General features: G+C 44.8%; 1 protein-coding gene across 1 annotated transcript in view; it reads left to right on the top strand.

Moving 5' to 3' along the window:
- The window catches only part of LOC309566486 (breast cancer anti-estrogen resistance protein 3 homolog), a 59,802-nt gene extending 41,645 nt beyond the window's left edge, over positions 1–18,157 (top strand). The window contains exons 8-11 of the mRNA XM_082271650.1: positions 8,665–8,836; positions 10,755–10,860; positions 14,850–15,044; positions 17,424–18,157. Coding sequence (XP_082127776.1) covers positions 8,665–8,836; positions 10,755–10,860; positions 14,850–15,044; positions 17,424–17,626 — 676 coding nt within the window. The 3' untranslated portion in view covers positions 17,627–18,157. The remainder of the gene's footprint in view (positions 1–8,664; positions 8,837–10,754; positions 10,861–14,849; positions 15,045–17,423) is intronic.
- The last annotated feature ends 286 nt before the right edge of the window (positions 18,158–18,443 follow it).

Genomic DNA, 18,443 nt, shown 5'->3' with positions numbered 1-18,443 from the left:
AGCTATCAGTGCCCATCAGTGCTGGCTAACAGTGCTGCATACCAGTGACCATCAGTGCTGCATATTAGTGCCTCCTCATCAGTGCCCATCAGTGCTGATATTAGTGCCTCCTCATCAGTGCCACCTCATCAGTGCCCTTCAGTGTCGCCTCATCAGTGCCCATCAGTGCTGCATATTAGTGCCTCCTCATCAGTGCCCATCAGTGCTGATATTAGTGCCTCCTCATCATTGCCACCTCACCAGTGCCCTTCAGTGTCTCCTCATCAGTGCCCCCTTCTTGCATCAGTCATGCAAGTCAGTAGTGCACATCAGCGCCTGCTCATCAGTGCCGCCTATCAGTGGCCATCAGTGCCAGCTATCAGTGCCCATCAGTGCTGGCTAACAGTGCTGCATACCAGTGACCATCAGTGCTGCATATTAGTGCCTCCTCATCAGTGCCCATCAGTGCTGCATATTAGTGCCTCCTCATCAGTGCCCTTCAGTGTCTCCTCATCAGTGCCCATTAGTGCAGCCTATCAGTGTCCAAAAGTGCAGCCCCATCAGCGCACATCAGTATAGGAGAAGAATTACTTATTTATAACATTTTCTGACAAACTACAAAAACGTTTTTTTCCCAAATTTTTCATTTTTTTTTTTCACTTTTTTTTTTGTTTAGCAAAAAATAAAAAAACAAGCGGTGATTAAATACCACCAAAATAAAGCCATATTTGTGGGAAAAAAATGAATTTGGGTACAGCGTAGCATAACCGCACAATTGTCAAAGTGCGACAGCGCTGTAAGCTGAAAATCGGCCTGGATGAGGGGGGTAAAAGTGCCCAGTAGGCAAGTAGTTAAACAGGGCTGTGCAGGGAATGTGTGTCTTTGGCACTGCAGCTTCCACAGCTGTTAGGAAAGGTTTCCCAGAGTGATATGAAATGCTCTTGGCAGTGAAGGGTTGCAGATCAGTGGGCTATTGTTAACCGGCTTTTTCTGTAACCAAAGTAACTAAACACAACAAAAAGCACTTAACCGGGCCAAAGTGAAATGTCATTGCCTTGTAATTTCCTCCCGCATGTACATACAGGGATTTGTACTGAGAATTTAGCTAGGCACCATACCAGCCTTAAAGTGTACATAAACCCTAAAGGTGGCCAACCATACACAATGCAAATTGGGATTAATACGAGTGATTGCAAACAGGGGATCTACCGTTGATTTAAATATCATACAATGCAGCACAATCAAGGTATTGGTCCACAATAATGATCAAAAAGTATGATCTATCAGTTTAAAATGTAAAGGATCTATTAAGATTGATAATTTTATCGATCTGAATACGATCAGTTCTCCAACGCACACACCCAGATATTTTATCAAAGAAATTCCGCCGGTCGATTTTGAGCAAAAGCTCTGTAAAAAGATCGATTGAAGGTCTTTGATGTATAATTTTTATTCTGATTGATCAATGTGGTGTTATTGATTGACCATGTCAATACATTTACATTGTTAGTCTGGTTGAAAAAAAGACACGTAATTCTAGTTCAACCAATAAAAAGGGAAAAAAATATATCCTTAAAAAAAAAATCATACAATCCTATATACACAATCCCATACACAAATTTTATCCAGAGAAAGGCAAAAAAACCCTGCAATGCATGATTAAATTCCCCCAAGAGGCAATCGGATATTCTCTGGATCAACTTTACCTATAAATATTAGTACCCAGTTATATTATTTACACCTAGGAAAGAATCCAGGATTTTTTTAAAGCAATCTAATGATTTGCCAGTAACTTGTTGGGTGAGAGGAGAGGACTGTGCATAGTTTCGGCAAGCTACCATCTCCTGGAGAGGAGGGGAGAGGCTCCGCCTGGCATTCTCTCTGGGCTGTCACTGCACATGCGCAGTCCAGCAGAGTCGGGATATTGGGGTGACAGGGCTGCGAGATCGGTGACACCTGGGAGGATGAGCATGCAGAGCAGAAAGTGCAGACAAATGGAGGAGGCTGGGAACTGCAATGTGCAGGATCTGCTCTGACATTGGTAGAGTAGTCCTTGGCTCCACCCCCCCCCCCCCCCCGTACGACTTCTCCAGCATGGCAGCGTCCAACAACTCCAGCCTGTTCAGGTCTTCCCTCTCTTCAGGTCGGTACTTCTACCTTCAAATCTCTACAATGACAGATTCACTGAGGTGGCCATCTATATACAGTATTACTAATCAGTAAGATCAGAGCCAGTGCTGGAGAGGGACAGGTGAGGAGTTACCAGGAGGGTGAGGACTGGCATGGCACACTCTTCTCATGGGTATGAGTACACCCGTTAGGGGGGTTGAGAATAATGCCAGGTATCCACCTGTCACCAAGCCCCCACCTGTCACACTGCCCCTCTCCTGTCACCCCCCCCCCCCACACCAATGCGTTCCTGCAGGACTCTAGCCCTGATCCCAACACTGAACCTTGGGGTACACCACTGATAAACTTAGACCATTCAGAGTAAGAATCATTAACCACTCTGTATGCAGCGCACTCCTGATCTCTGCACTGTGTACGTAGCGCACTCCTGATCTCTGCACTGTGTACGTAACACACTCCTGATCTCTGCACTGTGTACGTAGCACACTCCTGATCTCTGCACTGTGTACGTAGCACACTCCTGATCTCTGTACTGTGTACGTGGTGCATTTCTGATCTCTGCACTGTGTACGTAGCGCACTCCTGATCTCTGCACTGTATACGTAGCGCACTATTGAACCCTGCACTCTGTACGTAGCGCACTCCTGAACTCTTTATATAGCGCCCCCCTGAACCCTGCACTCTTAATGTTGTGGGCCCCTGAACTCTGCACTCTGTACATCGCGCACCCCTGAGGGGGAAGGCTGCTACAGCTCACCTTTTCATCCGGGACTCATGCCCTTAAAGCATGGGTGCCCACTTAAGCGACTTGGTAACTGGTCGCAGGCCACAATGAGTGGAGCGGGCAGACGACAGGTCCGTGTCCACTCAGCATATGCAGAGCGGACACGGACACAGTCCGCTCTACTTCCGATCCGCCCTGACAGATGGGGACAGTTTCCCTTCTGTTTTTTAAGTGGATTGGATTGGCGATAGGCTGGTGTAAACGGACACAAGTCAGTTTACATTTGACAGTCTATAGGGGTGAATGGGAGTCTGATTGGGTCCTCCTGAAAAACAGACAGGCGGACCCGATTGGACCGATCTTGTGAAAGGGGCCTAAAGCTGCTTTCACACGGATGCACTGCGGCCCCTGCAACTCAACTGGCCTCAATCTTCACTTCTTCCTCAGGATTCCTGCAGGTATCGCTGGCTGCTGCTGTCCCCCAGGCGGGTGTGGTTGGTGCTTGCTATTCTCCAGGGCTGGTACTGCTGGCAGGTACTTTTGGTGGGTACTGCTGGCTGGTACTGGTGGCGGGTACTGTTGGTGGTTAATGCTGGTGGGTACTGCTGGCTGGTACTGCTGGCGGGTACTTCTAGCTGGTACTGCTGGCAGGTGCTGTTGGATGGTTCACCGTCTATCCCGAGCATCAGTGTAAATCTGTGACAGGAGCCGGCCCTGGAGTAAGCATGTGGCTGCAGTAGAGAGCAGAGCCGATGCTTCCTGTATCGCTCCTGTCACAGGCGGAGTACATTTGGTATCACTCCGCCTGTGACAGGAGCTGGTGCTATACAGAAAGCATCGGCTCTGCTTCCTCTAGTGCCGGCTGAACGGCTCTGTTCAAACACACTCACAGATGCCACAGACAGCTCACATACAAAGGCCAGTGACAGTCAGTCCTGCAGGATGAGGCTGCTAAAGGGAACGGCGTTCCTGCTGTGGAAAAAGTACAGGAACGCCGTTTCCATGCGTTCCTGCAGGACTCTAGCCCTGATCCCAACACTAAACCTTGGGGTACACCACTGATAACCTTAGACCATTTAGAGTAAGAATCATTAACCACTACTCTCTGAATTCTATCTTTTAGCCGATTTTCTATCCGTTTACAAACTGATCTTTCCAAGCCAGTAGACTTTACCTTACACATTAGCCGTGTGTGGGAAACTGTGTCAAACGCTTTTGCAAAATCCAAGTATACCACGTCCACAGCCACCCCTCTGTCCAAGGTTTTCTTACCTCCTCATAAAAAGAAATAAGATTTGTCTGACAACTTCTGTCTTTCACGCATCCATGCTGTCTGTTGCTTAAAATATTTTTTCCCAGCAAGAACTCATCTATGTGGTCTTTTATTAAACTCTCCAGTATCTTCCCGACTATAGAAGTTACACTAACAGGTCTATAGTTACTTGGCAAAGACTTTTATCCCTTTTTAAATATAGGCACCACATTGGCCCTACGCCAATCCAGTGGTACCATTCCAGTCATCGAGTCCCTAAAAATTAGAAACAAAGGCTTTATGTCAGTACCACCCCCATTATGGTCATGAGCTCCCCCATGCTCCTTTGTATATACAGAGCTGAAGAAAGTATTTAATACATTTGCCTTCTCTTTGTCCCCAGTCACCCACTCCAGATTATTTTGTAAAGGGCCTACATGTTCAAACTGACCTTTTTACTATTGATTTATTTAAATAATTTTTGGGGGTTGGTCATACTATATTTTGCAAACCGTCAATTGTTTTGCCCATGGGAATATACTTTGCAGTGTGTTTCCATAGCTTATTTTTGAAGAATTCCCATTTCTATTCTGTGTTCATCAATGCCAATATTTCCTCCCAGTCTAAGTCTTGGACAGCAGCCCTTATTGGAAATGTGCTCTCTTAAAGTTAAGTGTTGTTATATTTCCAGTATGTGCTTGTTGCTTACAGCCTTGGCCAACTTTACCATTAGCTTCTCGTATTTGCTCTCTTTTGGTCTAAAACAGGGGTCTCCAAACTGAGGCCCTTTGCATGCCTTTACCTGGCCCTTGGGGCACTTTTTCTTCCAATGATACAAGACACTACTCTGCCAACTGACAAAAACAATGGGGCACTATTCCTCCCAATAATACCAATGATGGGGCACTGTTCCTCCTAATAATACCAATGATGGGGTACTATTCCTCCCACTGATACCAATGATGGGCACTATTCCTCCCACTGACACCAATGATGGGTTACTATTCCTCCCACTGACACCAATGATGGGGCACTATTCCTTCCACAGATACCACTGATGGGCACTATTCCTCCCACTGATACCAATGATGGGCACTATTCCTTCCACTGACACCAATGATGGGGCACGATTCCTCTTCCTAATATCAAATGTGGCAATGTTTACTCACACTGATGCCAGGTAAACTTCCACTCCTGCTGGCCACAGTCTGGCCTCCCTAAAGTCTGAAGGACAATAAACTGGCCTTTTGGTTAGAAAGTTTGGAGTCTAAAATATACCACTGGAAGCATTTGTTAGATCTGTTCAATAAGTGCAAAAAAATACTGCCTGATCCTGCCAGAAATACAGTGAGCTGATAATTTCCTGTGCTCTCTGCAGTGTTATCTCAAACTCATAAAAAATCTCTTTGGCAGTCTTCATTTGCACAGGAAGACGTCACTATGTATGCGCAGGAGGATGTCATTCTGGCACACAGTGACTGGCCCGGTGCTGTAATCTAAGCTGCGCATGCTGGAGAAGACAGCAAGCAGGGACATTTTTTTGCACAAGAGTCACTGCGGTGACTGCTGCTCCATTAATATAGTACAGGGGTCTCCAAACATTCTAAACAAACGGCCAGTTTACTGTTCCTCAGACTTTAGGGTGGTTGGATTGTGGCCAGTTGGAGTAGAAAATGCCCTGGTGTCAGTGGGAGTAACAGTATCTCAAGCTTGGTAGCCAGTGGAAGTAAAAATATGATATAAAGCGTCTGTGGTCAGTAGGAGGAGGAATAGTGCCCCATCATTGGTGTCAGTGGGAGGAATAGTGCCCCATCATTGGTGTCAGTGGGAGGAATAGTGCCCCATCATTGGGTGTCAGTGGAAGGAATAGTGCCCCATCATTGGTGTCAGTGGGAGGAATAGTGCCCCCTCATTGGTGTCAGTGGGAGGAATAGTGCCCTATCATTGGTATCAGTGGGAGGAATAGTGCCCCATCATTGGTATCAGTAGGAGGAATAGTGCCCCATCATTGGTGTCAGTGGGAGGAATAGTGCCCCGTCATTGGTGTCAGTGGGGGAAATAGTGCCCTATCATTGGTATCAGTGGGAGGAATAGTGCCCTATCATTGGTGTCAGTGGGAGGAATAGTGCCCCATCATTGGTGTCAGTGGGGGAAATAGTGCCCTATCATTGGTATCAGTGGGAGGAATAGTGCCCCATCATTGGTATCAGCGGTAGGAATAGTGCCACATCATTGGTATCAGTGAGAGGAATCGTGCCCCATCATTGGTATCAGTGGTAGGAATAGTGCCCCATCATTGGTGTCAGTGGGAGGAATAGTGCCCCATCATTGGTGTTAGTGGGAGGAATAGTGCCCCATCATTGGTATCAGCGGTAGGAATAGTGCCCCATCATTGGTGTCAGTGGGAGGAATAGTGCCCCATCATTGGTGTCAGTGGGAGGAATAGTGCCCCATCATTGGTGTCAGTGGGAGGAATAGTGCCCCATCATTGGTGTCAGCGGTAGGAATAGTGCCCCATCATTGAGTCACTGGAAATAATAGGGCTTCATCAAACGTGTCAGTGAAAGGAATGAGCCCCATCATTAGTGTCAGTGGGAGGAATTGTGCCCCATCCCTGGTATCAGCGGGAGCAATAGTGCTCCAGCATTGTTGTCAGTGAAAGGAAAAATGCCCCATCGTTGGTGTCAGTGGAAGGAATGAGCCCCACCGTTGGTGTCTGTAGGAGGAATAGTGCCCCATCATTGGTATCAGCGGTAGGAATAGTGCCCCATCATTGGTGTCAGTGGGAGGAATAGTGCCCCATCATTGGTGTCAGTGGTAGGAATAGTGCCCCATCATTGAGTCACTGGAAATAATAGGGCTTCATCAAACGTGTCAGTGAAAGGAATGAGCCCCATCATTAGTGTCAGTGGGAGGAATTGTGCCCCATCCCTGGTATCTACGGGAGCAATAGTGCTCCAGCATTGTTGTCAGTGAAAGGAAAAATGCCCCATCGTTGGTGTCAGTGGAAGGAATGAGCCCCACCGTTGGTGTCTGTAGGAGGAATAGTGCATTGTGTCAGTGTGAAGAACAGTGCCCCAAAGGCCGCATACAGGTGAGCGTTTGCTCGCTTTCGGCCCACGGGCCACAGTTTGGAAACCACTGCTATGATACAATGAGTGAGCGTTAACACCCTGAGACAGGAAGTGTGATACTGGCATGATCAGGTGAAAAAAAAAGTAAGGCAGCCACCACATCTAAGGACTGGCTTTGCAACAAATTATATTTCTGTGCTTGGATTTAATTAGGGAAAGTATAGTTTTGTTCTAGTGAGCATATATTCCTACTGCAGTGTCCTCGGTCTAGCTTTGGATAGAGTAGGAAAGCATTAAATCAAGTGGCCCCATTGGAGGATTTCCCATAACCTCCCTTTTTGATGACAAGTTCATCAGCAGTAAGAGCTGTGGAAATGTGAAATAGACCCCCTCCAGAGGTGCTTCTGGCCAACTCAGTAGATTGCTTTAAAAAAGGCCTTAATTCTTTCCCAAATGTACATAATATAACTGGATACTAATATTTATAGGTAACGTTGATCAAGGGAAAATCCCATTGCCTCTGGGGGGGATCAGGAAGGAATTTTTTCCCCTGCTGGAGCAAATTGGATCATGCTCCGGATCAACTGTGGGTATAGGATTGTGTATATGGAATTGAAAGATTTATTTATCGGGACAGAAGAAGTGGTTGGAGTTAAATTTTCAAAAAGACCACCACAGGATGAACAATTACTAGTGCCCTTAAAAATAGTAGGAGAACCAGCACACAGTCATTAGGGCACAGAATTGAGGTCAGTACTTACAATGCCAAAGGTTCAGCAGTTGCCTCCTTACAATATCCACCAGGCACTCTTCAGTGAGGGAGAAACAAAGCACATAACACCACAGTCCAGCGCCCCCCCCTGAACCCGCACTCCTCAGAGAGCTCTTCAGACCTGAAATCCCAGACTAGAACCTTTGAAGTAGACCCCCCAGCAATGCTACAGCTGGGTCATCGAACATCCAGAAGCTTTTCAGCGAACTGCCCTAGGGCTTTCCCATACTGGACCCAGGATCAACAACAACTCTAGGCTTCAGACTATTTATGGACTCTCCAACCACCTACTGGGTACACCTCCACAGCAATTGGCTGGGTCCACATAAATATTCAGACTGCCCTTCTGCCTTCCCTCCCACTGTGATTCCAGAACTCTCTAGAATACAAGGGAAAAAAATCAGACCAGCAGCCTGCGAAACACTGAGCAGGCTAAAGCGATCATCAGCAGCTCCACTGGCTACGGAGAAGCCAAAATAAAGGTACCTAACATTCCATACCCTAACTAGGAGGGTGCTACAATTGGTACATACCAACATTTCCTGACAACTAACAGGTATTACTTTAGGATTAGTCGAAAAAAAAAAAGTAGAAGGTGGAGCTAATACTGTGCAGGATGGCATACAAATATATGCATCAAAAATCTGAAACATACATAATAATCCATGGCAAATGGTCACAATCAATGAGCTGGGTATGAAAACTGAATATTCATTTTACTTTTCACCCCTAGGCACCACCTACTGTCTCTGGGGGTAGCTGTGGATATCTTGGGCTGCACTGGAGCTGTGACCGAGAGGGCGCACACCCTGCACCGCGTTATCCATTTGGCCATGGAGCTGAAAGATTTTGCTGGAGATCTTTTTGGCTTTTCGGCTGTTATGAAGGCCCTGACGATGCCCCAGGTAAGGACGAGGCTCAGAGCGGTAGAGGGGAGCGGGAGAGGGGATGCTTACAACACAATTTAAAGAAGAAAGGATGATTGGAGCACAATTTTCAGGGGAAAGGAAATGCTGGAAATACAATTAAAAAGAGAGAGGGGATGCTGGGAACATATTTTTTTAAAGGAGAGAAGAGGCCAGAAACCCAATTTTCAAGGGAGAGAGGACGTTGTTTAACACAATTATAGGAGGAGAGGGGATACTGGGAATACAATTTTAGGGGGAGAGGGATGCTGGGAACACAATTTTAGGAGGAGAGGGACGCTGGGAACACAATTTTAGGAGGAGAGGGACGCTGGGAACACAATTTTAGGAGGAGAGGGACGCTAGGAACACAATTTTAGGAGGAGAGGGACGCTTACTGGGGAAAGAGAGACGCTGGGAACATAACTTTAGGGAAGAGAGATGCTGGGAACATAATTGTGAAGGGACCGGGGATGCTGGAAACACAATTTTAGGGAGGAAATGATGCTGGGAATATAATTTTAAAGAGACAGGGGAGGTTGGGAACCCACTTTTTAAGGAGAGAGGGGATGCTGAGAACACAATTTTTAAGGGAGAGGAATGCTGGAAACACAATTTTAGGGAGGAAATTAGTCTGGAAATATAATTTTAAAGAGACAGGGCCTTGAGGTTGGGAACCCAGTTTTAGGGGGAGAGGGATGCTGGGAACATAATCGTGAAGAGACAGGGGGTGTTGGGAACACAACTTTTAAGGAGAGGGATACTGGGATAGGGATGCAGAGAGCACAATTTTTGAGGGTGAAGGGATACTGGGAACACAATTTTTAAGGGAGAGGGGTACTGGGAACATAATTTTTAGGGGAGAAGGGATGCTGGGAACACAATTTTTAAGGGAGAGGGATGCTGGGAACACATTTTGTAAGGTGGGAGGGCTGGGAACACAATTTGTAAGGGAGAAGGGATGCTGGGAACACACTTTTTGAAGGGGGGGATGCTGAGAACACAATTTTTAAGGGAGAAGGGACGCTGGGTACACAATTTTTAAGGGAGAAGGGATGCTGGGAACACAATTTTTTAAGGGAGTGGGATGCTGGGAACACAATTTTTTAGGAGGTGAGGGATGCTGGGAACATAATCTTGATGAGACAGGGGGTGTTGGGGAACACAATTTTTAAGGGAGAGGGGATGATGGGAACACAATTTTAGGGGGGGGGGATGCTGGGAACATAATTTTAAAGAGACAGGGTACGTTGGGAACACAATTTTTAAGGGAGAGAGAGTATGCTGGGAACACGATTTTAGGGGGAGAGGGATTCTGGGAACATAATTTTTAAGAGAGAGGGGATGCTGGGAATACAATTTTAAGACTGTAGAATATCAAAATAATAGAATAGAATCTATTCACCCGATTTCACATTTATCTATACATCTCAAGTTTCTGAGATAGCAAAAAGGAACAACTTTTTGGTTCAGAATCTTTAGGCACTTCCATGCATAACAGGCAAACCTATATTATAAAACAGCCTTCAGTCCACTTTGCTTTAATAAAATTAAACATTCACATTGCTGAAAAGCCATATTTATATCATTGTCCTAAATACTTTTGTAAAAATCAATCTTAGAATGGGAGGCGCCATGCTGTAAGACAATCGAGTTCCATTGTACATTACAGTACTGTCAATCTAGCATAGAGGGAAGACCTAATGAAAAGGTTATGGGGGACACAGTACACAAACAGCAGTGTAACCCTACTAGCATTGCATTGTGGCTGCATAGTGGGAATCCCAAGGATGACTGAATAGAATTACACATCATTTAGGAGGTAATAATGTTTTTAGCTGTTTAAGGCAAGAATAGGCTTCTTGTGCTTATCTGCCAATCAAAAGCAATCTCTGAGACAGCTACATTTTTATTCCAGGTTACCCGCCTGGAACAAACATGGCAAGCGCTCCGACAAACGCACACCGACAGCGCCATTGCCTTCCACAAACAGCTGAAACCGGCCTTACGGGAAATGGAGGAATGTAAGTTATCCTTCTCCTGCGACAAAAACTTTAGAATTGTCCTTATACCCTCTGACCTTCACCACCAATGCCACCTTTCTCATAAATCTGACACTGAATGATACAGTATTTATTACCTGTGTTGCGTTCATGTGAAAAGTACACTGAATGCAAACATTCCATAGACAGTTGTAAATAATTGCCAGTAAATAACACAGCAGCAATATATGAACTTTCTCTGAGAACCACTTAGGTAATAAATACCTACAAAGTTAACATTAAAGTTTACTTCCCTACTTTAAAAGGACAGATTGTCGAAGAAGAAGAGTTATGGTGGCCATGCACAACTGAATGTACAAAAAAAATAAAAAATTATTGCATAGATTAGCCATTCTCAACCAGGGTTCCATGGGGTTTCTCAAAATATTGCCAGTGGTTCCTTGAGCTCTGGCTGATTGGCTTTCCATTTGATAGTTCTTCATAGTTTCGGGGCCAACATCACTTGAGCCAGCAGCATAACATCAGTAAACTTTTTATCTTGACTATAAGATTGGTGCTCCGACCACCACTGTAAGGAAGAGTGGGAATGCTTTCCATTCACCACCAATGTAAGGGACATTCTTCCCACTGACCACCGATGAAAGGGGGATTCTTACCACTGACCACCAATGAAGGGAGCATTCTTCCCAATGTCCACCAATGTAAGGGGCATTCTTTCCACTGACCCCCAATGTAGGAAGCATTCTTCCCAGTGACCACTAATGTAAGGGGCATTCTTCCCACTGACCACCAATGTAAGGGGTATTCTTCCCAATGACGATCAATGTACGGGGCATTCATTCTTCCCACTGACCACCAATGTAAGGGGCATTCTTCCTTCCCGATCACCAATATAAGGGACAATCTTCCCACTGACCCCAATGTAAAGGAAATTCTTCCCAATGACAACTAATATGAGGGGCATTCTTCCCACGGACCACCAATGTAAGGGGAATTCTTCCCACTGACCACTAATGTAAAGGGCATTCTTCCCACTGACCATCAATGTAAGCAGACTTCTTCCCCCTGGCCACCAATGTAAGGGACATTCTTCCCACTGGTCACCAATGTAAGGAGAATTCTTCCCACTGACCACAAATGTAAGGAAACATTCTTCCCATTGACCGTAAATGTAAGAAACATTATTCCCACTGACCTCCAATGTAAGGAGAATTCTTCCCACTGACCATAAATGTAAGAAACATTCTTCCCACTGACCTCCAATGTAAGGAAACATTCCTCCCACTGACCCCCAATGTTTTGCTTTTAGCATGGGTTCTCTGAGACCTGGAAATTATTTTAGAGGTTACTCTGGTATAAAAAGTTTGAAAAAGGTTGGTGTAGAGTTTAATTCAACCTATTTCGACCTATTGTTTTAGGTTTAGGACAGTCATCAGGGAATTGTTTTTTTTTATTGTGGTTTTACATTGTACGTCCACTAAGATGCATGTATCCAACAAAAATGGAAATAAGATTCCATAGCCACAGCCAAAATAAAATGTGGCAAAAATCAATATGCCTATGCCCAACACTATGATCTCCAGGTAAGACACCAAATTCATTACCCCTTAACATAGAAGGTCTATGACATCCTTATTCATGAACCTAGCTATAGGCATTTCATTAAACAGAAAAAACAAGCACTGAGGGACTGTCCCTGCTGAGAAAATGTTTATCAGCTGCTGGCAGGACGCTGATAACCCAAACTCAGTACCAATGAGATCACTGAAACAGCAACAACAATTGGGAATAAAAGCACTGTCCCATGGCAGAATAAACAAAGTATTCAAAGTTAATTAATAAATGGCGATTTTATTGAACATCAAACGAAGGGAGCAAGCCACTGATACACACTGTGATGAGTCAACAGCAAACGGCACAGTACCTACAGAAGGGATGTGCTGGAGCTGGAGAGAGTCCAGAGAAGGGCAACAAAAATAATTAGGGGAATGGAGAGCATCGGCTATGAGGAAAGACTACAAGCACTGAACTTATTCTCTCTGGAGAAGAGACGATCGAGGAGGGATATGATATCAATGTACAAATACTGTACTGGTGATGACCCTAGCATAAGGAACAAACTATTCAGAGAAAGGGAATACAATAAGACACGTGGTCACTCACTTGAACCCGATGGAACATTTCTGAAGGAATCTGAAAATGGCTGTGCACCGACGCTCCCCATCCAACCTGATGGATTTTGAGAGGTCCTGCAAAGAAGAATGGGGGAAAATGCCTAAAAATAGGTGTGCCAAGCTTGTAGCATCATACTCAGAAAGACTCGAGGCTGTAATTGGTGCCAAAGGTGCTTCAACAAAGTATTGAGCAAAGGCTGTGATACTTATGTACATGGGATTTTTTTGTTTTTTTATTTTTAATAAATTTGCAAAGATTTCAAACAAACTTTTTTCACATTGTCATTACGGGGTATGGTTTGTAGCATTTTAACCACTTAAGCCCCGGAGGATTTGGCTGCTAAACGACCAGAGGGCTTTTTGCGATTCGGCACTGCGTGACTTTAACGGACAATTGCGCGGTCGTGCGACGCTGTACCTAAACGAATTTGGCGTCCTTTTTTTCCCACAAACAGAGCTTTCTTTTGGCGGTATTTGATCACCTGTGCGGTTTTTTGATCACGCGCTATAAACAAAAAAAGAGCGTAAATTTTTCAAAAATAGCAATATTTTTCCCTTTTTTTTATATGAAATTCCCCCAAAAAAAAATGTAAAAATCAAAATTTTTTAATATTTTCGGCCAATTTGTTTTATGCTACCTATGTTTGGTAAAAAAAATCGCAAAAAGCGTATTTTGATTGGTTTGCGCAAAAGTTATTGCGTTTACTAACAAAGGGAAAGATTTTTGTCATTTTTGTTGTTTTTTTTTTTTTAACGCGTAATGGCGGCGATCTGCGTTTTTTTTTGCGGTACTGCGACATTGCGGCGGACAGATCGGACCCTTGACTGACATTTTTGACACTTTTGGGGTTACCAGTGACATTTCTACAGTAATCAGTGCTATATATATGCACTGTTACTGTAAAAATACACTGGTAGTGAAGGGGTTAACTCTATTTGAGAGGGAGGGGCTGTGTGTGTCCCTAGGGGCGTGATTCTAACTGTGATTGGCTGTGGCTTCAACTGTATGCAGAGTGATCAATGGATCTACATAGTAGATCCATGTGATCATCTCTCATACAGAGAGGAGAATGACAGGCAGCTTGTTTACACAAGCTGCCTGACTTTCTCCCTCTCCCCCGCCGATCGCAGAGTGGCCGGCGGACATCGGGTCCGCCGGTCACACGCGCGGGGGGGTCCGTGACCACGCGGGAGCGGGAGCGCGCCTCCGGCGGCGCGCGCTCGCTCCCTAAACCCTCACAGGCGAGCGACGTAGACCTACGTCACTTTGCCTGTGAGGGGCTGACCGCCGCCGTAGATAGTCGTGCGGCGGTCGGCAAGTGGTTAAGGGAAATAATTAATTTAATCCATTTCGGAATAAGGCTGTAACATAACAAAATGTGGCAAAAGTGAATTCTTTCCGGATGCACTGTATATCTAAAGCCAATACGTTTCCTTTTTTTTTTTTTTTTGATACAATACAGAAGGGAACCCCGTCACGTTTTTATATGCTTTTTGTGTCCCATTGGCAGGATTTCCCTTCACTTCTTGTTCAAGAGTTATAGCAGAAATGAGGGAGGAAATCTCCCAGAAGTGAGGGAAAAGCCCTCCTAGATATCTTGCACCAGAAAGGTGTCTCAAGTGGAAGATTTCCCCTAACTTGTTCTAGTCACTTCCTGTTGAGGTGACAGGGGTCACCAGCCAAACAGGCTTTGTAAACCTCCCCAGCAGGTACAAACAGCACAATAAAAACCTGAGAGGGGTTTAAACACCTCAATACTCTATCCAAAACAGACAAAGTTTTTCCGATGCCATTTCAGGTTTTTAATATAAAACATATTTCTTCTGTCCTCACAGGCCTGTCATTGCCATCATCAACCAATATAGTGGTGCCATACATCCTGCCAGTTCTCAGGGCCTTGGAAGGAGAAGATGACTGGGGTGGCCCTGTGGAGGAGAGCTGCGGGCGGCTCCTGCGTGTACTGCAAGCGGCGCGGACATACGTCGCTAACGAGGAGACTTACCGGAACAATGCTGAGAACAAACTGACAGGTGAGAATCGACTAGGCTGATTGGTAGATGGCAAAGAGAAGGGCAGCAAAAATCTTAATACTGACTTTTCTGCAATGAATAATGGAAGCAGCTATTTTTGAGATGCAATAAAACTTAAAAAATGTTTAGGGGGAATTCATACCTTCCAACTTAAAACTTTGAGAATGAGGGACACTTGAGGATGGAGTTACCCAGCATGCAAGCTCTGTGTACTGCACCAAAAAGTGGGTGTGGCCAGACTGTTAGTAGTGGGAGGGGCTTAAAAGGCATGGGGGGGGGGGAAGTGTCCTTCCTTGTACCCACAAAGTATACTTGCTGCACCACAAGCAAGAGTCTCACAGATTCATAAACCTCAGCACAATCATTAAGAAAAAATGAAAAGCGCTTCCATTACATATGGGTTTGTTCACACTGAAAATAGACAAAGAGCTAAAACTTTGTTTGAGCCTACCATAACCACTTAAGCCCCGGAGGATTTGGCTGCTCAAAGACCAGGGCCTATTTTGTGATTCGGCACTGCGTGAATTTAATTGACAATTGCGCGGTCGTGCGACGCTGTACCCAAGACTAAAATTGACGTCCTTTTTTTCCCCACAAACAGAGCTTTCTTTTGATGGTATTTGATCACCTGTGCGATTTTTATTTTTTGCGCTATAAAAAAAAAGAGCGTCAATTTTGAAAAAATAACAATATTTTTCAAATTTTCTTATATGAAATTCCCCAAAAAAAAAAATTTTAGGCCAATTTGTTTTCTGCTACATATGTTTGGTAAAAAAAAAAATCGCAATAAGCGTATTTTGATTGGTTTTCGCAAAAGTTATTGCGTTTACTAACTAAGGAAAAGATTTATGTCATTTTTATTGTTTTTTTTTTTAACGAGTAATGGCGGCGATCTGCGATTTTTTTTGCGGGACTGCGACATTGCGGCGGACATGACTAAAATTTTTGACACTTTTGGGGGTACCAGTGACATTACTACAGTAATCAGTGCTATACATATGCACTGTTACTGTCAAAATGACACTGGCAGGGAAGGGGTTAACTTTATTAGAGATCCAGGGGTTAAGTGTGTCCCTAGGGGCGTGCTTCTAACTGTCAAGGGGCGTGGCTTTTGATGTAACCACAGAGACATACGATCCTACATAGCAGGATTGTATGATCTCTACAGTTACACCAGGGAGAATGACAGGTGGCTTTGTTTACATCAGCCGCCTGCCTTTCTCCCTCTCCAACGGGAGATCGCAAATGGCCGGCGGACATCGGAGCCACCGGTCACTCGTGCAGGGATCTCAGTGAATGAGCGGGGGCGGGAGCCTATTGGCTCGCGGACGAGTGACGTACCGGTACGTCACTTTGCCCAGGAGGGGCTGACAGCCGTATATGTACTTGCGGCGGTTGGCAAGTGGTTAAAGCGGAGTTCCACCCTGAAAAAAAAAATTCAGATAATAATGCCGCCGAGACAGTCAGGGCTAGTGCATTTAAGCAACTATCGCCTCTGAACTGTCTCCCGTTTCACTTACCATTTAGAAGAAATACTTGAAAATGTCTTGTCCAGCGCTGCCATCTCAGGTGTGGGCAGCTGAAGCCGGAGCGTCCTCTTCGGTGACGTTGGAGTCCCAGAATGTCCTGCACCGGCCATGCTCGTCACTTCCGGTGCAAGCGCGTCATCCCTGCACAGCTTCTGGGCATGCCCAGAAGCTGTTCAGCAGGGAATGACGCGCCTGCACCAGAAGTGACGAGCAGGGCCGGTGCAGGCGCATTGACTCCTGGGACCGATGACGCTCATCTCCCAGGAGTCAATGCAAGGAGGAAGTGACGTCGGCGGCCGTGTCCGCAGAGGGAGGAAGAGGAAGAAAGAGACGTATATATTTTCTTTAAAAGCAAGGTAAGTGAATCAAAAAAAATTTTTAATTATCCAATTCTTTTACAGGTAATTTAGAGCAAGAGGACAGGGTAAAGTTGATTTTGAGGGTGGAACTCCGCTTTAACCACTTCTGGACCGGGCCTTTTTCTGATACTTGTTTACAAGTTAAAATCATTTTTTTTTTTTTTGCTAGAAAATTACTTAGAACCCCCAAACATTATATATTTTTTTCAAGCAAAGACCCTAGAGAATAAAATGGAGATCGTTGCAGTATTTTTTTCATCACACCGTATGTGTGCAGCGGTCTTACAAACGCAAATTCACTTTTTTCAATTAAAAAATCAGAGAACAGTAAAGTTAGCCCAATCTTTTTCTATAATATGAAAGATAATGTTATGCCGATTAAATAGATACCCAACATGTCATGAAACAGGAACTGGGTTCCTGTGAGAGAAAAGATGGTTTTGTATTCATACAGTTTATTGGTCTATTTATTTATCTGGTTTATTCTGCAGGGTTTGTTCCTCAGCCCGAACTAAGAGAGGCCTTCCAGACAGAGTTCTCCCTAAGGCTGTTCTGGGGGAGTAAAGGCGCCGCTGTTGAACAAAGTGAAAGATACAAGAAGTTTGACCAGATCTTGAGTGTTTTATCCCAGAAACTGGAGCCAGAGACTCAAAGAAGTAGGTTAGCGAGTTCTGTGTATGGATCCGCCTACTAGATTGATATCTGGTCAAAGTAGGTCAACTATAAAGAAAAATTCAATAATGGGATTCTGAGCCATTTATCTAAACCCATTACTATTCCCTAAGTGGTGCATACTTCACCTATACCAACTACAAGATGTTCAGCTACTCTGTATATCTACTTGACGAAAATGTATTCATCTTTTAAACCCACACTTTTTCCAGTTGTTTATAGCTTGGCACTTTTATATCTATTAGATTATAAGAAGTGCACTTATTGTATATACCCAGCTAGACCCACCACAGAATGTTCTTCAAAAGTACGTCATCAAGCTATCTCAAGATGTCCACTTACTGTGAACAGCTACTAGTCCATTAAATAGTAGAAACTAACACAAAATGCTCTAAAATGGACGTCTTACCCTTAACCATGTGTCCACTGTCTAGCCGGCTAGACCAGGGGTCTCCAAACTTTCTAAACAAAGGTGCCAGTTTGCTGTCCTTCAGACTCTAGGAGGGCCAGACTGTGGCCAGTGGTAGTAGAAAAGGTATTGACATCAGTAGGAATAAACCAGCCCCCATTGTTGGTGTCAGTGGGAGGAATCATGCCCCATATTTGGTGTCAAAAGAAGGAATTGTGCCCCGTCATTGGTTTCCTTGGTAGGAATTGTGCCCCGTCATTGGTTTCCTTGGTAGGAATTGTGCCCCAACGTTGGTGTCAGTGGGAGAAATTTTTCCCCATTGTTGATGTCAGTGGGAGGAATCGTGCCCCATACTTGGTGTCAAAAGAAGGAATTGTGCCCCGTCATTGGTTTCCTTGGTAGGAATTGTGCCCCGTCATTGGTTTCCTTG

This window comes from Pelophylax lessonae, assembly GCF_965119305.1.
Source record: "Pelophylax lessonae genome assembly, chromosome: 11".
In the NCBI taxonomy this organism is placed as follows: domain Eukaryota; kingdom Metazoa; phylum Chordata; class Amphibia; order Anura; family Ranidae; genus Pelophylax; species Pelophylax lessonae.
This window is presented reverse-complemented; position numbering and strand designations above follow the sequence as displayed.